At 52.8% G+C, this 27,981-nt stretch overlaps 1 protein-coding gene across 1 annotated transcript in view; it reads left to right on the forward strand.

Moving 5' to 3' along the window:
* The first annotated feature begins 1,114 nt into the window (after positions 1–1,114).
* Positions 1,115–27,981, forward strand: part of LOC132381734 (chromodomain-helicase-DNA-binding protein 8-like) — a 56,617-nt gene continuing 29,750 nt past the window's right edge. The window contains exons 1-14 of the mRNA XM_059951306.1: positions 1,115–3,166; positions 7,737–8,808; positions 10,132–10,473; positions 14,529–14,890; positions 15,432–15,549; positions 16,066–16,227; positions 21,055–21,123; positions 22,505–22,560; positions 22,910–23,027; positions 23,132–23,215; positions 25,721–25,858; positions 25,948–26,069; positions 26,478–26,721; positions 26,863–27,039. Of these exons, the coding sequence (XP_059807289.1) occupies positions 7,960–8,808; positions 10,132–10,473; positions 14,529–14,890; positions 15,432–15,549; positions 16,066–16,227; positions 21,055–21,123; positions 22,505–22,560; positions 22,910–23,027; positions 23,132–23,215; positions 25,721–25,858; positions 25,948–26,069; positions 26,478–26,721; positions 26,863–27,039 (2,841 nt within the window). The 5' untranslated portion in view covers positions 1,115–3,166; positions 7,737–7,959. The remainder of the gene's footprint in view (positions 3,167–7,736; positions 8,809–10,131; positions 10,474–14,528; positions 14,891–15,431; positions 15,550–16,065; positions 16,228–21,054; positions 21,124–22,504; positions 22,561–22,909; positions 23,028–23,131; positions 23,216–25,720; positions 25,859–25,947; positions 26,070–26,477; positions 26,722–26,862; positions 27,040–27,981) is intronic.

Raw genomic sequence — 27,981 nt, forward strand, 5'->3', positions numbered from 1 at the left:
AGCTGAACCCCTGAACCCAGAGGACCACACTTACTGTGGCCTGTTTCCCACCAAGAGCCAAAGCACGAAGCCCAGACTCCAGCCAACATGGCTCTCCGAGTCACCGAGGCATGCATGCCTCCAAATCCTACGACAAGGCCGTGTTCCTCTTGGAGGTGACGTGTGTACCGAGACAGTGAGAAGTTTCCTTTTGCATGCTGTCACTTGATCACATTAGTATGTCAAGGCACCATGAGGGAAAACAAGATCGAAATGCAAAATATAGTGTTGTAGTTCCAGGGAACACTGGAGCTGTCAGACAATAAGGTACAAAGACTGGGACAAGGTAGATTGTGAGGCCAACATCATACAATAGGTCCATTTAAGCATCTTATAACAGCGGGATAGAAGCTGTCCTTGAGTCTGTTGGTATGTGCTCTCAAACTTTTGTACCTTTTGCCCGATGGGAGGGGATGGAGAGGGAATGTCTGGGCTGGGTGGGAGTCTCATGTTTGCTGCTCTACCACAAGCACCTCTGCATCATCTGCCAGAAGTGGGACTTTCCAGTGGCCAAACACTGATTCTGAACCCCGTTCTGACATGTCGGGCCACGGTCTCCTCTCGTGCCACAATGGGGGGAGGAGCAGCACATTATATTCCATCTGGGTACCTTCCAAACCGATGGCGTGAATGTCAACTTCTCCACCTGGTAAACAAATTCCACCCTCCCCCTCTATTCCCCACTCTGACCTTTTGCTTCCTCTCAGCTGCCTATTACCTGGGCCCCCCTCCTCCTCCCCTTTCCCCTGTGGTCCACACTCCTCTCCTTTCAGATTCCTCCTTCTCCAGACCCTGACAGTGCCCACCCAACAGGCTTCACCTATCATCTTTCAGCTAGCCTGCTCCCCTTCCCTCAACTATTTTGACCTGGCTTCTTTTGCCTTCCTGAAGAAGGGTCTCAGCCTGAAATGTTGGCTGCATGTTCATTTCCAGAGATACTGCTTTTTGTGTGTGTTTCTTTGGATCTCCAGCATCTGCAGACTTTCTCATGTCTATAGACGGGAGGCTGGTTTCTGTGACATGTCTAACGCTCTCTGCAGTTTCCTGTGTCGCCGTGTCAGGATGCTCTGATGAAAATCAGTGGTGCTGAATTTCATGTGATGAATTTGAGGCGCTTGTGAGCTTTCTGGGTTGTGGTGTCCGCATGGTTGGTCCAGAGCAGGCTGTTGCGTGCAGAACAATGATTTGTTGAATGGTGTGAGATGGGGAATTGTTGATACTGTCCAAAATCCTTGAGGGTTTGATACCCATTGCAGCTGGACAGGGTCCCCCTGAGACCACAGCAGGAATGCTTCTCACGTAAGAAAGAAGGGGCTTGTCACTGGGGGACTATACCCACGGACTGCTGTAGTCTGTGGGACGGAGGGTGTGGAGACAGTGAGCAGCTCCGTATTGTATTCCCTAGGGTTGAGAAGAACGATGGGAGATGACGTAGAAATCCTGACCTGACTTGATTTAGGCAGAATGTTTCCCCTCATGCCAATCTGGGACCAGGACACCACCCAGCCCACCTCAGTGTGACAAGGGGACAGCTGTGTAGGATGGAGATGGGGAAAGGGGGTGTGGACCTGTGGAATTCCCTCCCCCAAGGCTCAGTCCACCGGTTCGGAGACAGAGAGTTGGCTGGTCATTGAGGGAGGTGGGCAGAGGGCTGGTGTGGTCGATCAGCTTGATGAATGGGCAACAGGATGGAGTGAACAAATGGTGTTTTCATAGAGTATTTCTGGTATTGGTGGGACGCAGATATATCAGGGTAGAATTCCAGATGTTACACCGTGAGTGAATGAGAAGGGGTACAGTACTTGTGGGGACTAGTCTGTTATTGGAGTACAGTGTTGGTTGGGATGGATCTGTGGCAGTATAACACCAGGGTATGGTACCGGTGGGGACGGGTCTGTCACTGTATAACACTGGGGTACAGTACCAGTGGGGATAGGTCTGTCACAGTATAACACCGGGGTATGGTACCAGTGGGGATGGGTCTGTCACTGTATTACACCGGGGTACGGTACCAGTGGGGATGGGTCTGTCACAGTATAACACCGGGGTATGGTACTGGTGGGGATGGGTCTGTCACTGTATAACACTGGGGTATGGTACCGGTGGGGATGGGTCTGTCACTGTATAACACCAGGGTACAGTACCGGTGGGGACGGGACTGTCACTGTATAACACTTGGGTACAGTACTGGTGAAGAGGGGTCTGTCACTGTATAACACCGGGGTACGGTACCAGTCTGTCACTGTATAACACTTGGGTACAGTACTGGTGAGGAGGGGTCTGTCACTGTATAACACCAGGGTACAGTACCAGTGGGGATGGGTCTGTCACTGTATAACTCTGGAGTATGATACCAGTTGGGGGTGGGTCTTTCACTGTATAACACCAGGGTACAGTACCGGTGGGGACTGGTCTGTCACTGTATAACACCGGGGTACGGTACCAGTGGGGATGGGTCTGTCACTGTATAACTCTGGAGTATGATACCAGTTGGGGGTGGGTCTGTCACTGTATTACACCGGGGTACAGAGCTGGTAGGGGTGGGTCTGTCACTGTATTACACCAGAGTACAATTTGCTCCCTTTCTCAACAGCCTCTCCCCATCATCGCAGTGCATGTCTCCAATGAGCAGTGCTCCGGCACCTCCTCTCCCTTCCCCCTCTACAATGAATGATTCTCCAACAGTACAACAAAAAAACCCCTAATTGTCCATTTTATCCTCGTGTCGAGTTGGCTCCAGCCTCCGTCCCTCACTGCCGGACAGCTGGGTTTGGAGGTTCAACCTGCCAATTAGTGGGAGTTTTATGAACAGAAAGCTCCCGGCCCTGTCCCCCTGTCCCCCTCCCCAGCAGCTGGCCTGGAACCTGGGAGCCGGGGCAGCCAGGCCGCAACTACGCCGCGCAAGTCAGTCTGGCTTTGCGTCGCAAACGCCCCGCCTCCCGCCGCTTCCGGGGCGCCTGATTGACGCGACAGCGCCGGCCAATGACGGGCGGCTCCGGTCGATCCTCCAGCCAATGGACGGATGCGGCGAGGGCGGGAGCAGCCCGTTCGGTGGATCGCCTTGGCGGTGCGGCCGGGGCCGTCCCCCCAGCCCCCGGCGTGCGGCGGCTCGGCAGTCCTGGAGAGAGTGAGTGAATGGCCGAAGGGTTTGGAGAGGTGGGGAACGGGGGCGGACACGGCTTGCAGCACATCACCATCACCCTCACCTACCCCGTTCTCCTCTTTCCTCCTGCTCCGCACGGCCGGCTAGGCAGGCGGGCAGGCCTGCGGCCTAGTGCCGGCCACAAACCTGGGGTTCGATTTGAGGGGCGCAGCTGCTGCAGGGGGCGAGGAAGAGACGGAGCTGGAGTGGGAGTAGGTGGGAGGGGAAGTGGTTAGGAGGGAGGAGGGAAGGGGGAGCGAGGACCGAGAAGGGGACATCGGAATGGGAGGGAGGAGAGGATGGAGGAATGGGGATAGAGGGTTGGGATGGGTTCGTAAAAGGGACAAGGGATGGGGGAGAGGGATGAGGTACGGGGGAAGTGGTAAAAGGGTGGAGGCGAGTGATGGTAGAGAGGGCAGGAGTGGGGAAGGAGTTAGGAGGGATGGGAAATAGTGGAGGAGGAACGGGAGGAAAAAGGGATGGGGCAGTGGATGGGAAGGCGAGAGGGGCTCGGGTGGGGAAGAGGTTGAGGAATTGGGGTGTAAGGGGTGATGGGGAGAGGAATGGGAAAGGTTTTGAAAAGTGGGGATGAGGTATGGAAGGATGAGTAGAAATGTGTAAGTGGGGAGAGGGCTGGGGAATGGGAATAAAGGTAGGGAAGAGTTTTGGGAGAGGAATGGAGGATGGGAAATGAGTGGGTGGGCAAGGAAGATGGGTTATGAGGGAGAGTAGAGTTATAGGGGAGAAAAGGTGAGAGGGATGGGGAAAGGGGGCTGAAAGGAGCAGGAGTGGAGGGGAAGTAAAGGGATGGGAAGGTGTTTTGGGAAAGGGGATGGGTGGGAGGGACAAGATTGGGGAAGGGGTTTCAAGAGGAGGGGGATGGTGGAGTAGAGAGAGGGATGGAGGTTGGGGAAGTGTCGGAGGATGTGAAAGAGGGAGGGGAAGGAGATAATGTGAGGGATGAGGAGGTGGGAGGGAGGTGTTGCAAATGTCCTGGCAGGATGGTGTGGTAGTAATGAATGGAGTGAGGGTTAGGTGGCTGAGGAAAAGATTGGTGGGTGAAGATTACTCATGAAAGGGAGGGGATGAAGAAGGGACAGATGAGGGGTAAGTGGGTGATGGTGAAGAAGTGTTCAGAGTGGGTGAGCTTTTGAGTGTTGGGTGGGCGAGGGAGGGGAGCTGGGCCACTGGAATGAGATTTGGTGGGTTTGGGGGTGATACTGGGGGGAACGGAGGCTAGAGGTGGGTGACGGTTTGATGGCCGATTGGAGGGAGTATTGTAGGAGGACAGGGCGATGTGTTCCAGGGCAAAGCCCCATTAAAGTGGAGAGGAGGTATGGTGGTGTAAGTGCAAGGGTGATGGTGCGGTGGGTCGTGACCAGCTGCTGGAAGTGGTTGAGGGATGGGTTGGAGATACGGTGGAGTGTGTGGGGTGAAGGTGGGGGAGAGAGAGAGAAAGAGAGACTGGTAGTTGGGGTTGGGGAGAGGGGACCCAGGGTGTGGGGGATTGGGTGGGTGGGCTGCAGGCTGTGAGGAGGGGGGTGGTATTGGTGGGGCTGAGGTTTTATAATGTGTTCATTGGGCAATATCAGGAGAAGATTTAGGCCCTGTTTCTGAGTTAGGAGGCTTCAGAGGGGGTTTATGTGAATGATCCTGGGAATGAAAGGTTCGATGTATGAGGAACTTGGAGCGTGATATGGGTATTTAAGGGAGAGGTTGATGGGTTCTTGATTGGTAAGGGGGATAAGTGGAGAAGACGAGAGAGAATGGGGTTTGGAAAAAAACCAGTGGTGATTGTTGGTGGGGCAGACTGGAAGGGACGAATGGTCTAATTCTGCAACTGCACCTTATGTTCTTGTAGTGGGAGAGGGATTGTGTGTGGTCTGTAGGTGAGAGAGGAGGAAGTTCAGGTGGACGGGGGAGTGGGGAATTGCAGTGAGTGAAGGAACAGTTGGTGGAGGAGTGAGGGGTATGAGGGACCATCGAGTGGCATACATGGGGATTGGAGGGATGCACTGGGACGGGGTGGGAGTGTGCAGGCTGGTGGTGAGGAGGCACAGGGTAAATCGGCTGTCGAGAAGGGTGTGTGGTCAGATGGGTCCGAGTATGCAGGGCAGGAAGGGCAGGATTGGGGAGAGGTAGGGGATGGAATAGGGGGTAGGCTGTGGGTGAGGGTCTGGCAACAAGGGAGGTGCAGGTTGGGTAGGACAGGGAGGGCGTTGGGGAGAGGGGGCGAGGGGTAGGTTTTGTTGTTGGGACAGCGGGGGAGCGGAGAATACCTGTGAGAGTGGCTGGCATGGAGCGGGGAGGGGAGGAGGGAGAGTGGTATGGGGGTGGCAGTGCTGTGCCGTGGGAGGAGAGGACAGCGGGATGTGCAATGCTGTGGGAGGACAGGGCAGCACCGTGCCTTCGGATAGCACGGAGGGAGAGCCGCACTACGGGAGAGGAGGCAATGATGTGCTGTGTGAGGGCGGGTGGGAATGTGTGCCATGCCAGGGAGGGAGTGCTGTGCTGTCGGATGGGAGAGGGCGATAATTCCATGATGGGGGATGGAGCTCTTGGCCATGTGGGCGGAGGGCAAAGGGAGCCTCATGGGAATGGGGGACAAATGATGGGGTGAGGGATCCCTGTGCCATGGATGGTGAGCGGGGAGTTTGTGCCAGGGGCTGAGGAAAAGGAGTCACGTGCCATGGGAGGGGAGTGAGGAGGGAGTTCCGTGGCGTAGGAGTGAGGGAGCCCTGTGCCGGGGGAGGGAAGGGGAGGTGGCACACCCTGCCGTGGGGTTTAAAGGGAGGGGGAGGGAGCCCTGTGCCGGGGAAAGGAGCAGGGAACCCCGTACTGTGGGAGGCTGCGCTGTCCTCGGGAACAAGGGGCTTGCACCCACATGATGAAGGAGGGGAGTGAGAAGTGACTACCATGCTGTGTGAAGGGAGGGGAGTGGAGGGTTGAGGAAATCCCATGGAAGGAAAGTGGGGAGGGAAGGAGCCCCAAGCTGCGAGCCAGGAGTTTGTACCTTGCTGGGGGATGAGGGAGAGAGTCATGTCATGGGAGGGGTGAAGGAGCCCTGTGCCATGGGAGGGGAGGGGGCAGTTTACACTGTGCTGGGATCAGGGACAGGAGCTGTGCCATGGGAGGGGGTGGAGACCCCCGAGCTAGGAGGGAAGGAAGTATCTGCTGTGGAGTGAAGGGAGGGAAGCACCCTGCCGTGGGGTTTGAGGGGAGGGAATTATCACTTTTGGGAGAGGAGTGGGGGGCTGGAGGGAGCACTGAACCACAGGAGGGAAGTGGGGATGTACCTTTCTGTGAGAGGTGTGTGGAGGGTTGAGGGCATCCCATGGGAGGGGAGTGGGGAGGAAGCCCGTGTTGTGGTAGGGTGGGAGTGGGGAGGGTGCCACGTGTCATGAGAGGAGAGCAGGGAGTTCACGCCATGCTGTGGGAGGGAGCAGCATTCCGTGGAGTAAGGAAGAAGGAGTCACGTGGGAAGGGATTAAGGAGGGAGACCCATGCCTTAGGACGAGGGGGAGGGAGGAATGATGTGCCATGGGAGTAGGGAGGGGAGGGAGCCCTGTGCCATGGGATGGGAGAGGTGATGAAGGGTCAGGAAAGGGGGAGCAACATTGAGCTGTTGGGATTGGGGAGGGAGACCCTTGTCTGTAGAGAGGAGGAGGGAAGGAATGACATGCCATGGTGTGGGAGGGATGAAGCATGGGGTTTACAGGGAGGAGGAAGGGAGCGCCATACCATGAGAGGGGAGTGGAGTGTTGAGGGTGTCCCATGGGAGGGTAGGGTGAGGGACTCTTGCCGTGGGAGTAGAGCAGTGAGGGAGCCCTGTGCCATGGAGCGGGGGGGGGGGGGGCGTGGGGAGGAAGATCCTTGGTCGTAGGAGAGGGGAGGGTTTATGATTGACGTGCAGTGGGAGGGGGACGATGGAAAGTTTGCTATGGGGATTTAAGGGAAGGGAAGTAATGATGTGTTGGGGGAGGGGCTGGGGAATGAGGGGTTGAGGGAATCCTGTGGAAGGGGAGTGGGGAGAGAGGGAGAGCAGGTGCACCAAGCCAAGGGAGGGGTGCAGGCGGGGAGGCAGCCCCATGCCATGAGAGGAGGGGGGAGGGAATGTCGTTGCATGGGTTTTAAAAGGAGGGAGGACAGTGATGGAGTCCTGTGCTCTGGGAGGACAGCTGGAAGTAACTACTGTACTATGGGGTATGAGGGAGTGGGGAGGGGTGATGGAGCCTCATGCCGTGAGAGGGGATTGGGGAAGAGGTCTCATGCTATGCAAAGACAGGAGGATTCAAGTGCTGTACTTGGGGAAAGGGGACGGAGGTAACACCGTACTGGGTGAGAGATTGAGAGTTCAGTGCTGTGAGAGGAGGAGGAGGAAGGAGCACTGTGCCGTGGGAGGAGGGAGCACTCTGGCAGGTGCAGTGCCAAGGTGGTAGAAATACTGACCTTTCCTTTTTTTCACCCCCTCTGCCCCCCTTTCCCCCTTCCCCCCTCTGTCCCCATCTCCCCTCCCCCCTTCTCCCCTCTGCCCCCTTCCCCACCCGCCCCATAGGAGTCTCTCCCAGTACTGAGACATCTGTAGACTATTCACCTTCCTGTTGACTGATCCAGCGTTTCGTGCCAAGAGTGAACGGGCAGAGAGGATGTGCGAGTGACCTCCCTTCCATCTGGGGGAGAGAGAGAGAGAGAGAGACAGAAACAGAGAGCGGCCCTCCTTTGCCAGCCGGGTGGAAGGAGGACCTTCCCCCCCCCCCCCCCCCACACTTCCCTGAGCCATGGCGGACCACATCATGGACTTGTTTGATGACCCCGGCCTCTTTGCTGAGGGGCTGGAATCTCTGACGGCTGGCTCCATCGCCGACGAGCTGGACCTAGGCGAGGGTTTCGATGGCCTGCCCCCCTTCCCGACCGGTACCCCTGAGCCAGCCCCGCAGACTGCTCCCTTCCCGACGTTCCCCAGCACCGGGCCCCTCTGGGCCCAACCCCCCGCTGGCGGACAGAGCCCATCAGCACCGCCCGCACCTGAGCCCGAGTACCTGGTCCACCATGACTATGCCTTACAGCAGAGTGGCACTGGCGAGGCTGCCCCAGCTCCTGCCCCTGTCCCCTCTCCCACCCCTTCCCCTTCTCCAGCCCCTGCCCAACCAGCCCTCCTGCCCTTCCCCCAGCCCCCCGAGGCCATCAGTCAGGGCAACCCCTTCATGGGGGTCCAGGATTCTCAGCAGGAGATCCCTGCTGCCACCTCCTCACCCTCTGCCTCTGGGCCCACCGAGGTGAAGGAGGGGGCACCAGTCCAATCCGTGGGCCAGGAGCAGCAGCCCGCCTCCTCCTCCACCACCACCATTGCCTCATCCACCACTTCCTCCTCGCCAGCCGTTCAGTACAACATCCGTTACACCCTTCCTGGGCAGCCTACCCCCAATGGAGGGGTGGTGGTCCCACAGGGGGCCGTGCTGGCCAGCACGCAGACCGTGCCCTATGTTCTTGGGCAGCCTCAGGAGAGCCAGTCCAATGGAGCCCCCCTAGGGCAGGTGGTCCTACAGCCCGTGGCAGCACAGCAGAGCACGGCCACCCTCTCGACTGTCAAGCCCAACGTCACCATTGCACCCTCACCGGCCTCACAGGTAAGGACCGGGGCATGCAGACTCCGCACCGCTCTCTCACCTACTACTGGCAGATCCTCCACCCGCCACACACTCCCAGGGTCAGACACAGAGTGAAACTCCTGTCACATACTCCTGGGTCAGACACAGAGTGAAACTCCCTCCACACCGTCCCATCACACACTCCCGGGGTCAGACACAGAGTGAAGCTCCCTCCACACCATCCCAACACACACTCCCGGGGTCAGACACACAGTGAATCTCCCTCCACACCGTCCCATCACACACTCCCGGGGTCAGACACAGAGTGAATCTCCCTCCACACCGTCCCATCACACACTCCCGGGGCCAGACACACAGTGAATCTCCCTCCACACCGTCCCATCACACACTCCTGGGGTCAGACACACAGTGAATCTCCCTCCACACCGTCCCATCACACACTCCTAGGGTCAGACACAGAGTGAATCTCCCTCCATACCATCCCATCACACACTCCCGGGGTCAGACACAAAGTGAAACTCTGTCATTCTGCCCCATCACACATTACAGTCAGACACACAGAGTGAAACTCCCTCCACACTGTCCCATCACACACTCCCGGGGTCTGACACAGAGTGAAACTCCCTCCGCACCGTCCCATCACACACTCCCGGGGTCTGACACAGAGTGAAACTCCCTCCGCACCGTCCCATCACACACTCCCGGGATCAGACACACAGTGAATCTCCCTCCACACCGTCCCATCACATACTCCCGGGGCCAGACACACAGTGAATCTCCCTCCACACCGTCCCATCACACACTCCTAGGGTCAGACACAGAGTGAATCTCCCTCCATGCCATCCCAACACACACTCCCGGGGTCAGACACAAAGTGAAACTCTGTCATTCTGCCCCATCACACATTACAGTCAGACACACAGAGTGAAACTCCCTCCACACTGTCCCATCACACACTCCCGGGGTCTGACACAGAGTGAAACTCCCTCCGCACCGTCCCATCACACACTCCCGGGGTCTGACACAGAGTGAAACTCCCTCCGCACCGTCCCATCACACACTCCCGGGGTCTGACACAGAGTGAAACTCCCTCCACACCGTCCCATCACACACTCCCGGGGTTAGACACAGAGTGAGACTCCCTCCACACTGTCCCATCACACATTCCCGGGGTCAAACACAAGGTGAAGCTCTGTCATTCTGCCCCATCACACATTACAGTCAGACACACAGAGTGAAGCTCCTGTCACATACTCCTGGGTGAGGCCCAGAGTGAAGCTGTGCTGGACTGTATGCCGAGTGTTGAACACTCACTCCCGTCATCAACTTTTCATTTCCCAGGGTGACCCGAAGCGGATCACGTTAGTCCTGCAGCAGCCGCCCGGATCCTCCCAGCCCGGCCAGCGCCACTTGATGATGCGGACCCTCCCCGGCAAGATCCTGATCCAGGGGCAGCAGCTGACGGCCCTGGCGCAGGGCCAGGCGGCCAAGGGCCAAGCCGGCAAGGTGGTGACCATCCAGCTGCAGCTGCAGAACCCGCAGCAGAAGCTGCAGCCCTGCCAGATGTTCCTGCAGCAGCCGGTGACTGTGGCTACCACTGCTGCCCCACAGCAGCCCCAGGGAGTTCGGCAGCAGGCACAGGCTCCAAGGCTGACCGTCCCGCTGCAGGTCTCCCTCCAGCAGGTAACCGACGTTGTGTGTTCTTCTGTGGCAACAGCCGTGCAAGATATTAAAAATTACTAAGTTACAGTAAATAGTGCCGCTAAAGAGGAATTGTGAGACAATGTTCAGAAATCTGATAGTGGGGAGGAAGAAGCTGTTTGTAAAACACTGAGTATGTGAAACAAGGAGAGCCTAAGCCCCGGATCGTATGGGATGTCTGGGAAGAAAAAGAATTTCAGGATGTACGTTTCTCCTACATTAATGCATCGATTGAAATCCACAAATGATGGGTGCTGCCTTCTTGAGGGACTGCCTCTTGAGGATGTCCTTGTCGGTGAGAGGTGCCCTCTTGGGAACCTGTGCGTTGGATCCTCCGCATCGGGCAGTGTTGCTGTTGGCTGGAGTGCTCCCATCAGGGTGGCTGGTCCCTCACGCTGGTGGTGGGGGGATCTTTCAGGTAGATGAGGTCTCCAGGGCAGCTGGAATACACCCCATGTTGTTGAGAGGTGAGAGAGGAGATTGCTGGGGCCTTAATGGAGATGGTTGTCATCTTTAGTCATCGGTGATTTCCCGGAGGGCCAGGGGAAAGTTGTTCTATTCAAGAAGAGAAATAGCGATAGTCCTGGAAACTATAGACCGGTGGGGTCACGGTCAATAGTAGGGGAGCTATTAGGGATCGTTAGGGATAGGATTGATGAGCATTTAGGAAACCAGGGACAGTCAGCCAGGCTTTCTGTGGGGCAGGTGTTGTCTTACTAACTTGATTGAGTTTCTCAAGAATAATCAGATCATGCGAAATTGAGACCCTGGTTAAGAAAAAAAGAGGAGCCTAGCAGGTAGGAACAAATGAGGTGCTTATGGAGTAAGAAATGCAAGAGAACACAATCAGGAGGGCGAAAAGAAGGCATGAGGATAACCTTCTAAAGGGAAGGAGATTCCTAAGGGATTCTACAGATAAGTTCAGAGCAAGGGACAGAATTGATTTTCTGGAGGATCACAACGGTAATCCAAGTGTGGAGCCAAAAGCAGAAATGGGGGTGATCTTGAATGAATTTTTTATGTCTGTATTAACTCAGGAGATGGACACAGAGTTTATAGAAGTGAGGCAAAGCAGCATTGAGTTAATGCACCATATACAGATTACAGAGGAGGAGGTGTTTGCTGTCTTGAGGCAAATTATGGTGAATCGGTTCCCAGGGCCTGACAAAGTGTTCCTTTGGACACTACGGGAGATGAGTGCAGAAACTGCTGAGGCTATAGCAGAGATGTGCATATCATCCTAAGCAAACGGTAAGGTCTCAGAGGATTGGAGAATAGCCAAAGTTGTTTCACTATTTAGGAAAGGCTCTAAAATAAACCAAGAAATTACAGGCTTGTAAGCCTGACATCAGTTGTGGAATGATTATTGGAAGTTATTCTAAAAGACTGGATATTCAAGTATTTGGATGGACATGGACTGATTAGAGATAGTCAGCATGGCTTCATGCCATGTCTAACCAATTTTTTTTTTAGAGGAAATTCCCAGGAAAGTTGATGAAGGCAAGGCAGCATATGTTGTCTACGTGGACTTTAGCGAGGCAGTTGTTGAGATTCATCAAGAAGGTTCAGTTGCTCAACATTCAAGATGAGGTTGTAAATTGGATTAGATGGTCTTTGTGGGAGAAGTGGTAGTGGATGGTTGCCTCTCAGACTGGAGGCCTGTGAATAGTTGTGTGCCTCAGGGATTGGAGCTGGGTCCATCGTTGTTTATCATCTATATCAACGATCTGGATAATAATGTAGTTAAACAAATTTGTGGATGACACCAAGATTGGGGGGGGGGGGGGGGCGTGGTATAGAGTGAGGTGTTACATTTTGGTAGAACCGACCAGGGAATGGCACAGGGAACGGCAGGGCACTGAAGAGTGCAGTAGAACAAAGGGATCTGGGAATACAGGTCCATAACGGTTGAAAGTGGTGTCACAGGTAGGTCACAAAGAAAGATTTTGGCACTCAATGTACTGAGTACAGGAGATGGGATGTTGAAGTTGTTTGAGAAGCCTAATTTGGAGTAATGTGTGCAGTTTTGGTCACCTACTTACAGGAAAGATGTAAATGAAGTTGAAAGTGTGCAGAGAATGTTGCCAGGATTGGAGGACCTGAGTTATAAGGAAAGATTGAAGCAGTTAGAGCTTTATTTACTAGAATGTAGTCAACCGAGGGGAAATTTAGTAGAGGTGTATAAAATTATGAGGGGTACAGATTGGGTAATTGCAAGCAGCTTTTTCCACACAGAATTTGGGTGGGACTACAGCTAGAGGTCGTAGGTTAAGGGTGAAAGGTGGAAATTTTAAGGGGAATATGAGGTGAAACTTCTCATGGTGAGAGTTTAGAACGAGCTGCTAGGGCAAGTCGTGCATGTGAGCTTGATTTCAACATTTACGAGAAATTTGGATAGGTACATGAATGAGAGGGATATGGTCCTGATGCAGGTCAATGGGAGTAGGCATGGACTAGATGGGCTGAAGGGCCTGTTTCTGTGCTGTACTTTTCTTTAACTCTGAGAAGCTGACAAAGTTGATGTAGGTAGAGTTGTGGATGTTGTGGATGATTAGTAAAGTGTTTGGTAAGGTCCGTCATGGGACGCTTGTCCAGAGGCATGGGATCCTCTGAATTGGCCATTTGGATTCGGAATTAGCTTGCTCACAGGAAGCAGAGGGTAGAGCTCGATGGGACTTATCTTGGCTGGAGGTCCATGATTTACTGGTGTTCTGCGGGGATGCATACTGGAATCACTGCTCTTTGTGATAGAGTTAAGCAACTGGGATAAAAATGTGGATTGGTAGGTTAGTAAATTTGCTGATGACACAAGATTGGTGGAGAGTGTAAAAGATTGCCAAATGATACAGTTGGATGTAGATCAGTAGCTGATATGGGGGAGAAATGGTAGATAGAGCTTTTGGGAGATCAAGTGTAGGGGGATGGTGCATAGTTAAGGCTGGATCCTTTACAGTTTTGATGTACAGAGGGGTCTAGGTTTCCAAGTCCACAGCTCCCTGAAAATGGCTACACGGGTGATAAAGTGGAAGAGAAGGTGTATAGCAAACTAGCCTTTATTAATCAAGGAATTGAGTTCAAGAATTGGGAATTTATGTTGCAGCTTTAAAACTGGTTGGGCCACATATAGAGCATTGTATTTGGTTCTGGTTGCCCCATTGCAGAAAGGGCATAGGCAGAGGTTCCCAACCTTTCTTATACCAAGTGGACTAGTACCGTTAAGGAGTCTCTGGACTATAGTTTGGGAACTGCGCATGTAGAGGCTTTGGAGAAAGTGCAGAAGAGGTTCACCAGACCACTGCCTGGACTAGAAGGTGTGAGCTATGTTAAGAGGCATTGGACAATTTAAAGCTCCTCAACCCTGCTGGGGCAGAGGCCGCCAGAGTCCCCTGTTCTGGGCCAGTCCTTCACACTGTCCCTTGATGCAGCCCATTGAAGATCACTCCGCTCCAAAAAACGTCGTCCCTGGAGCTTCCATTAGTATTTCTGTGGCTCTCGTCTTTTGCGGGATGAATTTGTTAGCCCTACAGCCAACCCGTCTCCTTTTGCAGTCAGGCTCAGGAGCGTCAATGGCAGAGTTAGGTTGGACTCTTGGTTTTGTTTTCTCTGGAGCGGCAGAGGCTGAGGGGAGATGCAATAGACTTTCGTAAGATTATGAGTGGCACAGATGGAGTGGACACCCAGTATCCTATTCTCAAGGGTAGAAATGCCTAATACTAGAGGGCATGCATTTAAGGTGGGGGCGGGGGAGTTCAAAGGAGATGTGCGGGGCAAGTTTTTTCTTTAATACAGAGTGGTGGGTGTCTGGAATGAACTGCTGGGGTGGTGGTAGAGGCAGATACAATAGTAAAGGAGGCTGGTGGAGAAGTTGGTCTGTGAGAGGCCGATGGTCAGAATCTTTCTCCTTTGGAAGCATTGAAAATAAAGGGGTGTGGGTTGACGGAGGGAGGGAGGATGTTTAAAGGGGATTGCAGAAGTAAAGGTATAATAAGATAGTCCTCTCTCCCTCACTCCCCACACTGCTCACCCTGCCTTTGCAGCCGGTGCAGCCCCAGGTCTCCGTGCCCACGGTATCGGTGGTGGCAGCCCAGGTGAGCGGGACAGTGAACGAGCAGCAGCGCAAGCTGGAGCACCAGAAGAAGCAGGAGAAAGCCAACCGCATCGTGGCGGAAGCCATCGCCCGGGCCAAGGCGCGCGGGGAGCAGAACATCCCCCGGGTGCTGGCCCACGGTGAGCTCAGTGGCAAGGCCCCAGGCCCCGACAGCGAGGACAAGCGCCGCAAGAAGAAGTCGGCCTCCCGCTCCAAGGACGCCGACGGGAAGAAGTCTAGGTCCTCCTCCGCTGCTGCCGCCAAAGCTGGCTCCTCCTCCTCCGTCAAGGGCAAGGGCAAGTCCAAACTCAGGTGAGGGTGCTCCCCATCCCTCGTCCACAGCTGGTCACCGCCCTACATTGGGATTTATTTGCCCTGGTATTGATTTGAGCTGGAAAGGTGACTGAGGAGATTTTTAAGGATGTTGCCAGGACTCTGAGGGGTAACTGTATAGAGGTGTGCAAAATCACGAGGGGCACAGATAGGGTGAAGGCCCATAGATTTTTCTCAGGGTACAGAGCATAGGCTTGAAGTGAGGAGGAGGGATGTAATAGGAGCCCAGGGGGAAACTTTTTCACAGAGAGGGTGGTACCCAAGTGTAATGACTTACCAAAAAGTGGTTAAATTTTAAAAATAATTTTTAAAATCAGTTGGACTGGTGCATAGATCGGAAAAGTTTAGAGGGATATGGGCCAAAGGCAGACAGATGAGTGGGGCCGAAGGGTCTGTTTCTGTGCGGTATGATTCTGTGACAGGGTGTAGCTGTCCACCTGCCCACCGTTGCGGTTTGATGTTGGTGAGTGGTTTTGGTCTGGATGGCACTCGCTCGTGCAAACCCTGTTTTCCCCCGCAGCACCATCACCCCGGTGATCGGCAAGAAGCGGAAAAAAACCGGATCGTCGGAGGAGAACTCAGATGTGGAGAGGTCCCCCGCGCATTCCTCCAAGGACGACGAGGAGTCTGCCACTCAGGTAGGCAGAGCGAGGGCATGTTAGGAGTTTGCTGTTGTTGAGTGGGACATGGCTTGGGGCTGGAACAGTTCTCTCCAGGCTCTATACAATCCTCAAACTCCCAGGTCAGATCCTAGCCTGTACCCCACTCTCAGGGATCTATTCTATAAATAAACCTGTGAACCCCTGGATCAGATCCCAGCCTGTAATCCACTCCCAGGGGTCTGTTATTCTATATATAAACCCCTGAAACAGATCCCAGCCTGTATCCCACTCCTGGGGATCTATTATTTGATAGATAAACTCTTTGAATCCCTGGAACCCATTTAAGTTTGGAACCCAGGATCCATTTAAGTTTGCTGTGAATGGCCTGACTTCTTAGCAGGTCAGGCACATCTCTGGACTGTTAACCTTTTTCTGTTCTCTGGACCAGCACTGGCATTCTCTGGGCTTTGCCTCCCCCATGTGATTCACACCCCCTACCCCTCTCACCCCACCATGGTCAGCCGCTCCCACTTCTCTGTGTGTGGGTTCCAGAAACGGCGCTCCAACCGGCAGGTGAAGAGGAAGAAGTACACGGAAGACCTGGACCTGAAGATCACGGACGATGAGGACGAGGAGGTGGACGTGATGGGCCCGGTGAAGATGCCGCCGATGGTGGACGTAGATACCAGCCTGCAAACCATGCAGCTGTTCGTGGTGAGTTCGAGGTACTGCGGTGCAGCTAGGCACCTCGGTCTCGAGTTGTGTTACTAGGGCTGGGGTTTGAGGAAGAGGGACAATGAAGAGTTGTGCACAGTTCGACGGAGTGTTGTGGAACAGTGCTGTGGGATCGCTGAAGTTGAACACTTTGGAAGGTCAAGTACAGGGTTAAGGCAGAAGTCTATGCAGTGCATCAGAAGAGTCTTGTAGCAACATCCATAGATTCCCTCTGAGTTCCACGCAGGCTTACAGGGTGGTTAAAAAGGTGTATAGTGTCTTGGACTTCATTAGTTAGGGTATTGAGTTCACAATCTGCAAGGGAATGTTGCAGTTCTTTAAACATCTGCTTGGACCATACCAGTGGTTTCGTGTTCAGTTTTGGTCGGCTCATTACAGGAAAGATGTGGAAGCTTTAGAGAGGGTAAGGAGGAGATTTACCAAGATGCTGCCTGGATTAGAAACATACAGCATTCCTGAAGGAAGGTTGAGTGGGCTGGGGGCTTCTTCTCTTTGGAGCAAAGGAAGGTGGGAGCTGTTTGTTAGAGGTGTACAAGATGAGAGGCATAGATAGAATTGACAGCCAGCATCTTTTTCCCAGGGTGGTAATGGCTGATATGAGGGCATCATTTTAAGGTGATTGGTGGAAAGCTTTTTACGTTGTGGTGGGTGTATGGAACACCCTGCCAGAGGTCATTTTAGAGACTCTTGGATAAACACATGAATGAAAGACAAATGGAGGGCTTTGTGTGAGGGAAGGGATAGATTGATCATGGAGTAGGTTAAAAAGTTGGCAAAACATTGTGAGCGGATGGTTGTTTGCCATGTTGTACGATTCTATGTTCAGTGTGGTGGGAGTCTGGGATGGTGCCGGAGGCAGGAACAACAGAGTGCTGGACCTGCACATGGACGTACAGGGAATGGGGTGATACAGACCATGTGCAGGCTGAAGGGATTTAAGTTAATTTGGCATTGTGTTTGACAAACCATGGATTCCTGTGTTGGGCTGTTCTGTGAATAAGCTAGAGAGGGTGCAGGCAATGTTCACAAGAATGTTGCTGGGACTGGAGGGCTCTGTTACAGGGAGAGACTGGACAGGTGTAAGGAGGTTGAGGAGCTGACCTGAGAGAAGTTTGTAAAATCTGGAGGACCAGAGTCTGGGTCAATAGTTCTGGCTTACTGCCTGTTACGCTGCTGGTGTTTCGGGCAGCAATGAAGGTTCTCCATCTCTGGTGGTGGTCAGGGATTCCTTCATGTGTCTGATGCTTCCTTTCCTCTGTCATGCAAGTCCCGGGTAGAGACTCGGGAATACAGTCGCACTCAGATGGAGAAGGATTCTTCCTCGCTGTTTCCACATCACTTCTGTTTTACCAGTCAGGGTCATTAGCCCTGAGCTGAACCCCCGAACCTGGAGGACCACTCTACCACTCTTAGTCTGGCCTCTGCCCTTTGACCTGTTTGGCATGGGTGACCCCACCAAGAGCCAAAGCATGAAGCCCTGACTCCAGCCAACGTCGCTCTCCAGGTCACTGAGGCACTCAAGTCTCCAAACCCTACGACAAGGTTGTGGTCCTCTAGGAAGTCATTGCAGAAGAGTTTAAAACTGGAGGACACAGGTTTATGGTGAGAGGGAAGAGGTTTGGGGACCTGAGGGGCAACTTTTCACCTGAAGGCAAGGGTTGCCAGAAGATGTGGCTGAGGCAACACCCTCAGTCTCTTCCAATAAATCTTTCCAATTCACGTACCTGTGGAGCTGCACTTTGAGGGGCAAATGGAATTGGCTTAGATAGGAATCACAGTTTGCTTGGACCTGTTAGCTGAAAGGCCTATTTCCATGCTGTGTGACTCTGCTGCCTGGTGTTGAGGATCATAGATATCGGGAGAGACCAGACAGGCTGAATTTATTCTAACTGGAACATAGGCTGATAAAATTATGGGGTAGAGGGTCTTTCTCCCAGACCAGGGGAGTGAAGCACTGGAATGCACAGGTTTAAGGTGAGAGGGAAAATGTGAATGGTTGGTGAATTGCACAGAAGGTAATGCTTATCTGGAGTGAGCTACCAGGGGTGGTGGCGGAGGCAGGTACAGTTACAATGTTTGCAAAGAATTGGGGAGTTTTAGCTCAAAGATGAGGTTGGACAAACTTAGTTTGTTTTCTCTGGAGCAGTGGAGACTATTGTGTATTTAATATTTCAATAATATTTGAGTAATCCTGTGTGTGTATAGTTTATTTGAACTAACAAGTATGCTTAATTGCAGGTTATACTTAAAAATATGTGAATTGCATATATCATCATGCTACCATGAGACGTGTTTAAAGTAAACTCAAAGTTAGACCTGTATTTTGGACTCCCATGTCCTTTGAATTAGTTTAATGTTTTGAAGTTACAAAATGTAACAAAGACCTGTTAGAGGTTTATAAAATTTTGAGAGGACTTGGTTTATTATTGTCACATGTACTGAGATACAGTGAAACGCTTGTCTTGCGAACCGTTCATACAGATCAAATCATTACACAGTGTATTGAGGTAGTACAAGGTAAGGCAAAAATGATGCAGAATAAATTGCTGTGGAGAAAGTGCAGGAAAGCCATAGAGCAATATTCTAATGACGGCGATGTTAGGAGCCCATCTCATTGTGTAAGAGGCCTGATATCAGTGATGACAGTGTTGTCCTTGAACTTGGTGGTAACTGCTTACAGGTTTTTGTATCTCCTGCCTGATGGCAGAGGGGAGAAGAGGGAATGTCCAGGGTGGGTGGGGTCTTTGACTCTGCTGACTGCTTCACCGAGGCAACGGGAAGTGTCCGTGGAGGGGAGGCTGGTTTCTGTGATGCGTTCAGCTTCGTCTGCACTCTGCAGTGTCCTGCGGTCATGGGGAGGATGGTTGCTGTAACAATCCAGATAGCGACGCTAAAAATTGGTGAGGGTCACTAGATAATGGGTGCAGGAGCAGGCCATCCGGCCCTTCAAGCCAGCTCCACCATTCACTGTGATCATGGCTGATCATCCACAATCAGTACCCTGTTCCTGCCTTCTCCCCATATCCCTTGATTCCACCACCTTTAAGAGCTCTATCTAACTCTTTCTTGAAAGCATCCAGAGAATTGGCCTCCACTGCCTTCTGGGACAGAGCATTCCACAGATCCACAACTCTCTGGGTGAAAAAGTTTTTCCTCAACTCCGTTCTAAATGGCCTACCCCTTATTCTTAAACTGTAGCCTCTGGTTCTGCACTCCCCCAACATCGGGAACATGTTTCCTGCCTCTAGCGTGTCCAATCCCTTAATAATCTTATATGTTTCAATCAGACCCCCTCTCATCCTTCTACATTCCAGTGTATACAAGCCCAGTTACTCCAATCTTTCAATATATGACAGTCCCGCCATCCCGGGAATCAACCTCGTGAACCTACGCTCCACTCCCTCAATAGCAAGAATGTCCTTCCTCAAATCTGGAGACCAAAACTGAACACAGTACTCCAGGTGTGGTCTCACCAGGGCCCTGTACAACTGCAGAAAGACCTCTTTGTTCCTATACTCAACTCCCCTTGTTGTGAAGGCCAACATGCCATTAGCTTTCTTCACGTCGACAGGGACGTGCCTTATTTCTTTGGCATTTTGAGGAAGTAGTGGTGTCAGTAAACTTCCCTGTCCATGATTTCAATGTAGTTGGACTAGAACTGATGTTTACTCCTTGGAACTTGAAGTTCTCAACCCTGTTGACTCTCAGCACTATCAATATGGACAAGAGTATCACTCAACGCCCTGAAGTCAGCTCTGACTCTGTTATGAAGTACACTGCCAGTCCTTTTCTCCCAGAGTGGAAAATGTTAAATAGTGAAGGGCAAGTATTTTCCCACACAGTGGTGTCTGGTAAACATTCCCGAGGGAGTTGGAGGCGGAGGTTCTGGGCGTGTGGCTGGCAGAGGTAGTGATTGATCGTGTGTCTGGAACGTGCGCCAGGGAGTGGAGGAGGTGCAGATTGTCACAATTTTTAGTAAACATCTGGTGAGGTTAGCACTTACATGCCCAAGGCCGAGAAGTGTTTGCCCGGAATGCTGGGAAATGGGACTGATGTAGATGGGGACTCGGGTTAGCACAGTGTTGTTGGGCAGAAGGGCCTGCTCATGCACTGTCAGACTTTACAATATGATTTATGCAGTCCCCCATCACCTACTTTCCCGTTCCATCTGCCCTTCACTCTTCCCGAATGGTTCCCATTCTCACCTCTGCTTGCTTGTCAAAATCCTGCTCTTATGGCTCCTGTTGACCTCCCTCCGGTCTCCACCGTCGTCCTCGCTCACCCCCAGCTGCCTCCACCATCCTTTTTGTCTCACTCCATCATCCTTCCTACCCAAGTAGGAAAGGATCAGAGCAAGGGTTCCCAACCCTTTCTATGCCATGTACCCCTACCATTAACCAAGGGCTCTGTAGACCTCAAATTTGGAAACATTGTAGAGATGCCAGAAGCATTGTATGCATTTCTGGTATCCCATTTCAGGAATGCTTTGGACGTGGTGTAGATATGGGCATATGGAGGGATGTGGATGATGCACAGGAGGAGGATGTGTTAATCAGCATCAAGATCAGCACAACATCGTGGGGCTGAATGACCTGTCTCGTACTGATGTTCTACTCATATGGGCCTAATTGGGTCAAATGGGAACGACTTTGGCATCAGTGCCAGCAAGGATGAGGACCAAAGGGCCTGTACCTGTGCTGTACGATTCTGTGACCCAACCCTTGACGGACCCTCCTGTGGGTGGGGGAGTGAGATTGCTCTGTGCCACTGATTTTGCATGTAACTGCCATCTTGTCCCTCTCTCAGGAAAACCCCAGTGAAGAAGATGCTGCTATCGTGGATAAGATCCTCTCGTTCAGGGTGGCGAAGAAGGAGGTAGGTGCTCCTCATTGCCGAGTTTGACACAGGGCTAGGGTGTAGGAACAGGGCACCATGCGGTCACAAGGAGAGACCCGGTTAGACAACCTTCATCTTGTGTCTTTTCCTGTCGTGCTTTTTACTGATTTGTTCATTTGTTATGAGCTGTGGCATATGACGTGAGCCATTGTGGCCTTTCCATGACCATGATTGTTCCTGGCAAATATTTTTACAGAAGTAGCTTCCCTTTGCCTTCTGGGCAGTATCTTTACAAGATAGGTGACCCCCTCCAATCATTATCAATACTTTGCCTGTAGTCAGTGGTCACATAACCAGGGCTTGTGATATGCACCAGCCGCTCATGTGACCATCCACTACCTGCCCCCATGGTTTCAAGTGACCCTGATCAGGGAGGCTAAGCAGGTGCTACACCTCACTCAAGGGTGACCTAGCAGAGGGAAGGAGCACCCGACACCTCCTTTGCTAGAGACATATCTCCACCTCGTTACCCTGCTGCTCCTAAATCTTTCACTGCCCCTTCCAGCAGAGAAGCCGCAGAGTTGTGCCAACAGTTACAGGGCAAATCCCCCCGGCTTGTGCCCCTGCAGACAACTGCGGGCAATTTTCCCAGCTTGTGCCCTAAAACTGAATCATCTGCTGACAATAGTAGGGCAATTCCCATTTCAGTAGGTGGGAGCTACTCCGGAACCTCTTGAGAAGACAGAAGGAGTAGGGAGCAGGGAGTCCCCGGCACGTGGTCTTGTGGATGTGGTTAGAGGTATTGTCGTGGATGTGGAGTACATGGATTAACCCAACCACTCAGTAGGGAATGTTTGTAGACATGAGGGAGGGGTAATATAAACACAGAACAAACTGCTTGTTCAACTCTTTAGTTGCCCCCTTCCCCGGAAACATAAGCAGCCATTTCTTCATTGCAGCCGAATCTAGAAGCTAATCTCCGGAGGGGTGAGCATGAATCCATGCCCCACCACCCCAAACAGCACCACCATCAGTTCTGTGTGTACCTCAGCTGGCAGTCTTCAGATGCGGAGTGATGAACGTTCATCCAACTTGGGTTTGTTGGCAGAGTCTTGAAGGTGTTTGGGGGAGGTGCTCCCTTGCTCTCCCTCCTTCCCTCCCTGCTCCCCAACGAGGTGTCCTGCTTGGTGACACAATGATATCAGTGCTGGACTCCGGAGCGCAGGTTCCCGAGTTCGAATCCAAGTCGGGTTGAGCGTCGAGCTAGTAACTCGGCCTCACAAAAACGAGAATAGCTTGCTACGGAAACACCATCATGACGGTGCCCTGATGACTCCACTGCCAAGTTGAGGGCTATTCTTCCTCCCCAGCAAGGCTCTGGGAGACTGTGACTGACTTCTATTCCCTCTGCCTCCCGCAGGTGTACCAAGGACAGTACATGGAGGTGGAGGAGTTCTACGTCAAGTACAAGAACTAGTGAGTTGCCGCCCTGGCCCAGTGGGACAGGGCGTGGGCGCTGAGCCCATCGACCCTGGGGTTCTGTGTCCGTGGGGAGGGGTCTGCTGATGCCGGGGCAGCCTCCGGGCAGGGTGTCTCCGCCTCCAGAGCGAAAACTGCTCTCTCGTTCCAAAGGAGGAGTTGTACACGCGCTGCGGTGTAGCGCTCCCTCCGTGCCGATCCACCCGTGCTGTGGCGCTGCCCCTCCTACGGTAAGCCTCCCCACTGCCCCTCCGTCCACACCGCTGCCCTCCTCCCTTCCCTCTCACAGCAAGGTGCTCCCCCTCCCGCACACTGTACCTTTCTCAGGTGCGTTCCTGTGTTCCAGTTCATACCTGCACTGCGAGTGGGCCACCTTGCAACAGCTGGAGAAGGACAAGCGCATCCACCAGAAGATCAAGCGCTTCAAGGCCAAGATGGCCCAGATGAGGCACATTTTCCACGAGGTGGGTACCTCTGGCCGGCCACTTGCTGCTTCTCTCCACCCACCCCCCCCACCCCACCACTTCTCCCTCCACCTTCTCTAACTCCTCCCATCCTTTCTGTCCAGGATGAAGACCCCTTCAACCCTGACTACATCGAGGTCGATCGACTGCTAGAGGAGTCCCACAGTGTGGACAAGGACAATGGCGAGGTGAGGAGAGGCAGGGTGGGTGTCACTGGAAGCAGGGGAGGAGAGGGAGTCTGCTGTTGGAAACAAAAGCAGTTCACTGCTTCCTCTAGGCCAGGGGTTCCCAACTCTTGTGTTATGCAATGGACCAATACCACCAAGCAAAGGGTTTGTGGACCTCAGGTTGGAAACTCCAGCTCTAGGCTGCTGGGGAGACGGTGCCAAGTTGCAGGATGGCATGTATGTGAGAGAAAGTGTGAGAATCTCTCTCTCTCACACTCTCACACTCTCACTCCTGGAGGAACTCAGCAGGTCAGACAGCATCTACAGAAATAAACAGTTGACGTTTTGGGCTGAGACCCTTCTTCAGGACTGAGAAGGAAGTTGAGAAGATCCCAGAATAAAAAGGTGGAGGGGTGAGGAAGGGGCTAGCTGGAGGGTGATGGGCGAAGCCAGGTGGGTGGGAAATGTAAAGGGCCGGAGAAGAGTGAAGACCATAGGAGGAAGGGACCTGGGTGGAAGTGACAGGCAGACAGTAGGAGAAATCGATGTTCATGCCATCAGGTTGGAGGTTACCCAGACAAAATGTAAGGATTTGCTCCTCCACCCTGAGGGTAGCCTCATCGTGGCACGAGAGGAGGCTGTGGAAAGTAAGTAGTGTCACTGGTAGATCGGGTGGTGAAGGTCTTTGGCCTGCTGGCTTCCTCAGTCATGCGGGTTATTTTGTAGTTGCAGAAGACGTTGATGAGTCCACAGCCAGTGTATTGTGTTCAGTTTTGGTCGCCATGCTAGAGGAAAGCTGGAAAGAGTACAGAGGAGATTTCTGAGATTGCCAGGACTAGTCTTGAGTTATGGAGAGAGGTTGGACAGGTTGAGATTTTATTCCTTGGGGCTCCCTATTTCAGTCGAAGGGTGACCTTACACCGTAAAATAAAATCACGAGGGGCATAGTTGGTGTAAAATGCGCACAGGTATTTCCCCAGGGTTGAGAGGGCACAGGTTTGTGAGAGGGGAGAGACTTACTAGGAACTGAGGGGCAACTTTATCACCCAGAGGTAGTGCAGATATGGAACTGGCTGCTGAAGGAAACAGTTGAGGCAGTCTACATTAATGACATTTAAAAGGCAGTTGCTCAAGTACATGGATAGGAAAGGTTTAGAACAGGAGCTCCCAACCTGGGGTCCAATCAGTCTATGGTGTAAACAAGGTTGGGAACCCTTCAGAGGAATACGGGCCAAATGAGAACAGATGGCACCAGCTTGAATGGGGTGTCTTCATCAGCTTGCACCAGTTGAGCCGATAGACTTGCTTCTGTGCTGTCTAACTGAATCTATGAGCAAGGGTTTAATGCTGATAAGTGTGAGGTGCTATATTTTGGTAGGAATAATCAAAATAGGACATACATGGTAAATGGTAGGGCATTGAGGAATGCAGTAGACAGAGTGCTCTAGGAATAATGGTGCATAGTTCCCTGAAGGTGGATAGGGTGGTGAAGAAAGCTTTTGGTATACTGGCCTTTATAAATCAGAGCATTGAGTATAGGAGTTGGAATGTAATGTTAAAATTGTACAAGGCATTGGTGAGGCCAAATTTGGAGTATTGTGTACAGTTCTGGTCACTGAATTATAGGAAAGATATCAACAAGTTAGAGAGAGTACAGAGAAGATTTACTAATATGTTACCTGGGTTTCAGCACCGAAGTTAGAGTAAAGTTGAACCAGTTTTATCTTTGTTCTTTGGAGTGTGGAAGGTTGAGGGGGGACTTGATAGAGGTATTTAAAATTATGAGGGGGATAGAGTTGACGTGGATAGGCTTTTTCCATTGAGGTAGGGGAGATTCAAAAGAGGACATGAGTTGAGAGTTAAGGGGCAAAAGTTTAGGGGTAACATGAGGGGGAACTTCTTTACTCAGAGAGTGGTAGCTGTGTGGAACGAGCTTCCAGTAGAAGTTGTAGAGGCAGGTTCAATTTTGTCATTTAAAAAAAAATAGGTATATGGACAGGAAAGGAATGGAGGGTTATGGGCTGAGTGCAGGTTGGTGGGATTAGGTGAGAGTAAGCGTTCGGCACAGACTAGAAGGGCTGAGATGGCTTGTTTACGTGCTGTAATTGTTATATGGTTATATGGGTTGAAAAGTCAACCTAAAACACTGATTTGATTGTGGGTCTTCATGCCCCACTGGTGGTAATGAGAAGAGGGCATGTCCCAGATGGGGGAGGGGGTCCTTGGTGATTGATGTCACCCCCTTCTTGAGACACTCACTGCCTTTTGAAGATCTCGTCGAAGATCTTTAATCTCCTAACGAAGTAGAGCCACTGGTGAGCTTTCGTCATTAATACCTCAGGCCCAGGGCAGATCCTTGGCGATGTCGATGCAACAACTAATTTTACATTGTACATCAGTGATGTGTGATTGTGAGTTGAGTCAAGGTAAGAATTGACTGCAATGGAGGGATAGAGTACACTTCCCCCTTTCTCCTCCTCTCTCTCCCTCTGTGTTTCACCCTGTCTCTCTCTCTCTTTTTCTCAGCCAGTGGTCTATTACCTGGTGAAATGGTGCTCCCTGCCTTACGAGGACAGCACCTGGGAGCTGAAGGAGGACGTGGACGAGGCGAAGATTGAGGAGTTTGAGCGGCTCCAGGCCCGGAAGCCCAAGCTGACCCATGTGGTGAGCAGTCCACACCTTCCCTTTTCCCCTCCTGCGGGGCTTGACAGTCTCCCTCCTCTCACCCTCCCCTCTCCTCCTTCGCCCTGCAGGAGCGCCCGCCGGCCAAGGCCTGGAAGAAGCTGGACCAGTTCCGGGAGTACAAGAACGACAACCAGCTGCGCGAGTATCAGCTCGAGGGCGTCAACTGGCTGCTCTTCAACTGGTACAACAGGTGGGTGGGTGGGGGCGCTGCCTGCGCTCCTTCTGGTGGGCCCTCAAAGGCAGGAGTTCCCAGAGGCGGATAGGGGTGAAGAGGATAGAGCGGGTCACGGACAGGAGGGAAGGAAGAGGGGGTAGAATGGGTGGCAGAGATGGGGAGAGAGTCATGATGTTAATGGGCAAAGGGGAGGGAAGGGTTTAGGGCAGGAGTAAGAGAGACTGGATCACAGAGGCGGGTGGAGATCATGATGGGTAGGGGTGAAGAGGCAGGATGGTGTAGGGTAGGGAGAGGTCATGGAGCCAGGGTGGATCTTGAGGGGGGTGTTGGTTCACAGAGACAGAGGGGCAAGGGAGGGGTGTAGTGCTGGAGGAGAGACTCGGATGCTGATAATCTCACCCTCCTCTCCCCCCACAACCACAGGCAGAACTGCATCCTGGCTGACGAGATGGGCTTGGGGAAGACCATTCAGTCCATCACCTTCCTGGAGGAGGTGTACTCTGCCGGTATTCAGGGCCCTTTCCTCGTCATTGCGCCGCTCTCCACCATCACCAACTGGGAGAGGGAGTTCAGCACCTGGACCGACATGAACGCCATCGTTTACCACGGCAGCCTGGCCAGCCGGCAGATGATCCAGCAGTATGAGATGTACTTCAGGGATCCCAAGGTATCCCGGGCATGGTGCGGTGTCACTGCGGCCCTATTCCCCCATTCTCTCTGCCCACCCCCATACCCCCTTCCCTCTCCGTCCTCCCAACCCTGCCCCTCTGCCCACATTGGTAACTCTGCCCTCTTCCCTCCCGAGCAGGGTCACTTTATCCCGGGAGCCTACCGCTTCGACGCGCTGATCACCACCTTCGAGATGATCCTGTCGGACTGCCCGGAGCTGAGGGAGATCGCCTGGCGCTGCGTCATCATCGACGAGGCCCACCGCCTCAAGAACCGCAACTGCAAGCTGCTGGAGGGCCTGAAGCTGATGGAATTGGTAGGGGCGCTCCCCACCCGCTTCCTCTGTCACCCTCAGGCTCCCAATCTCAGGATCCTGCCCCTACTAACGCACCAGTTCGTACTCTATATGGACACCCCCTGGGCAATAAAATTCCACCTCATTAAAGATCTCCCTCTCACCTTAAACCGGTGCCTTTTTCCTACCCTGAGGAAAAGTCTGACCATTCACTTTATCTAAACCCCTCATGATTTTTATAAACCTTTGACAGGTCACCTCAGTCTGCTCTGCTTGAGGGGAAACAGTCCTTATTACTTGAGACCTGCAGTCCCAATAGCATCCTGTGGGCGTGTGGTGCACCCTGTCTGGCTTAATCTCACCCTTGTAGGTGGGTGACTGGAACGGCACGCGGTACTCTAATTGCAGTCTCACATATCATCTTGTACAACTGCAACACAACATTCCCACTCATGTTATCAGTGCCCTGACTGGTGAAAGCCAGCACCTGGACCACCTTGAATGCTTTTAGGGAACCACGTAACTGTGCCCCCGGCATCCCTCCGTTCTCACACCTGCAAAGTGTTCACACTGAACAGGGATCAGGGTTGTGCCGGTTGACTCAAGAACTGAGTGATTTGCTGTTCCTGAACCTGGTGGTGTGGGACTTCAGGCTTCTGTACCTTCTGCGGTCCAGATAGTGTGTTGGGGGGGGGGGGTCTTGTTGAGGCAGTGCCTCCTGTGGAAACTCCTGCTGGTGAGGACAGACACTCTCTCACACGCACACACTCGCATTCTCTCTCACACACTCACTCTCTCACACACTCACTCACTCTCTCTCACACACTCACTCGCTCTCTCTTCACACACTCACTCGCTCTCTCTCACACACTCACTCGCTCTCTCTCACACACTCGCTCTCTCTCACACACTCGCTCTCTCTCACACACTCGCTCTCTCTCACACACTCGCTCTCTCTCACAC

This window comes from Hypanus sabinus, chromosome 26, assembly GCF_030144855.1.
Source record: "Hypanus sabinus isolate sHypSab1 chromosome 26, sHypSab1.hap1, whole genome shotgun sequence".
Classification (NCBI taxonomy): Eukaryota; Metazoa; Chordata; class Chondrichthyes; order Myliobatiformes; family Dasyatidae; genus Hypanus; species Hypanus sabinus.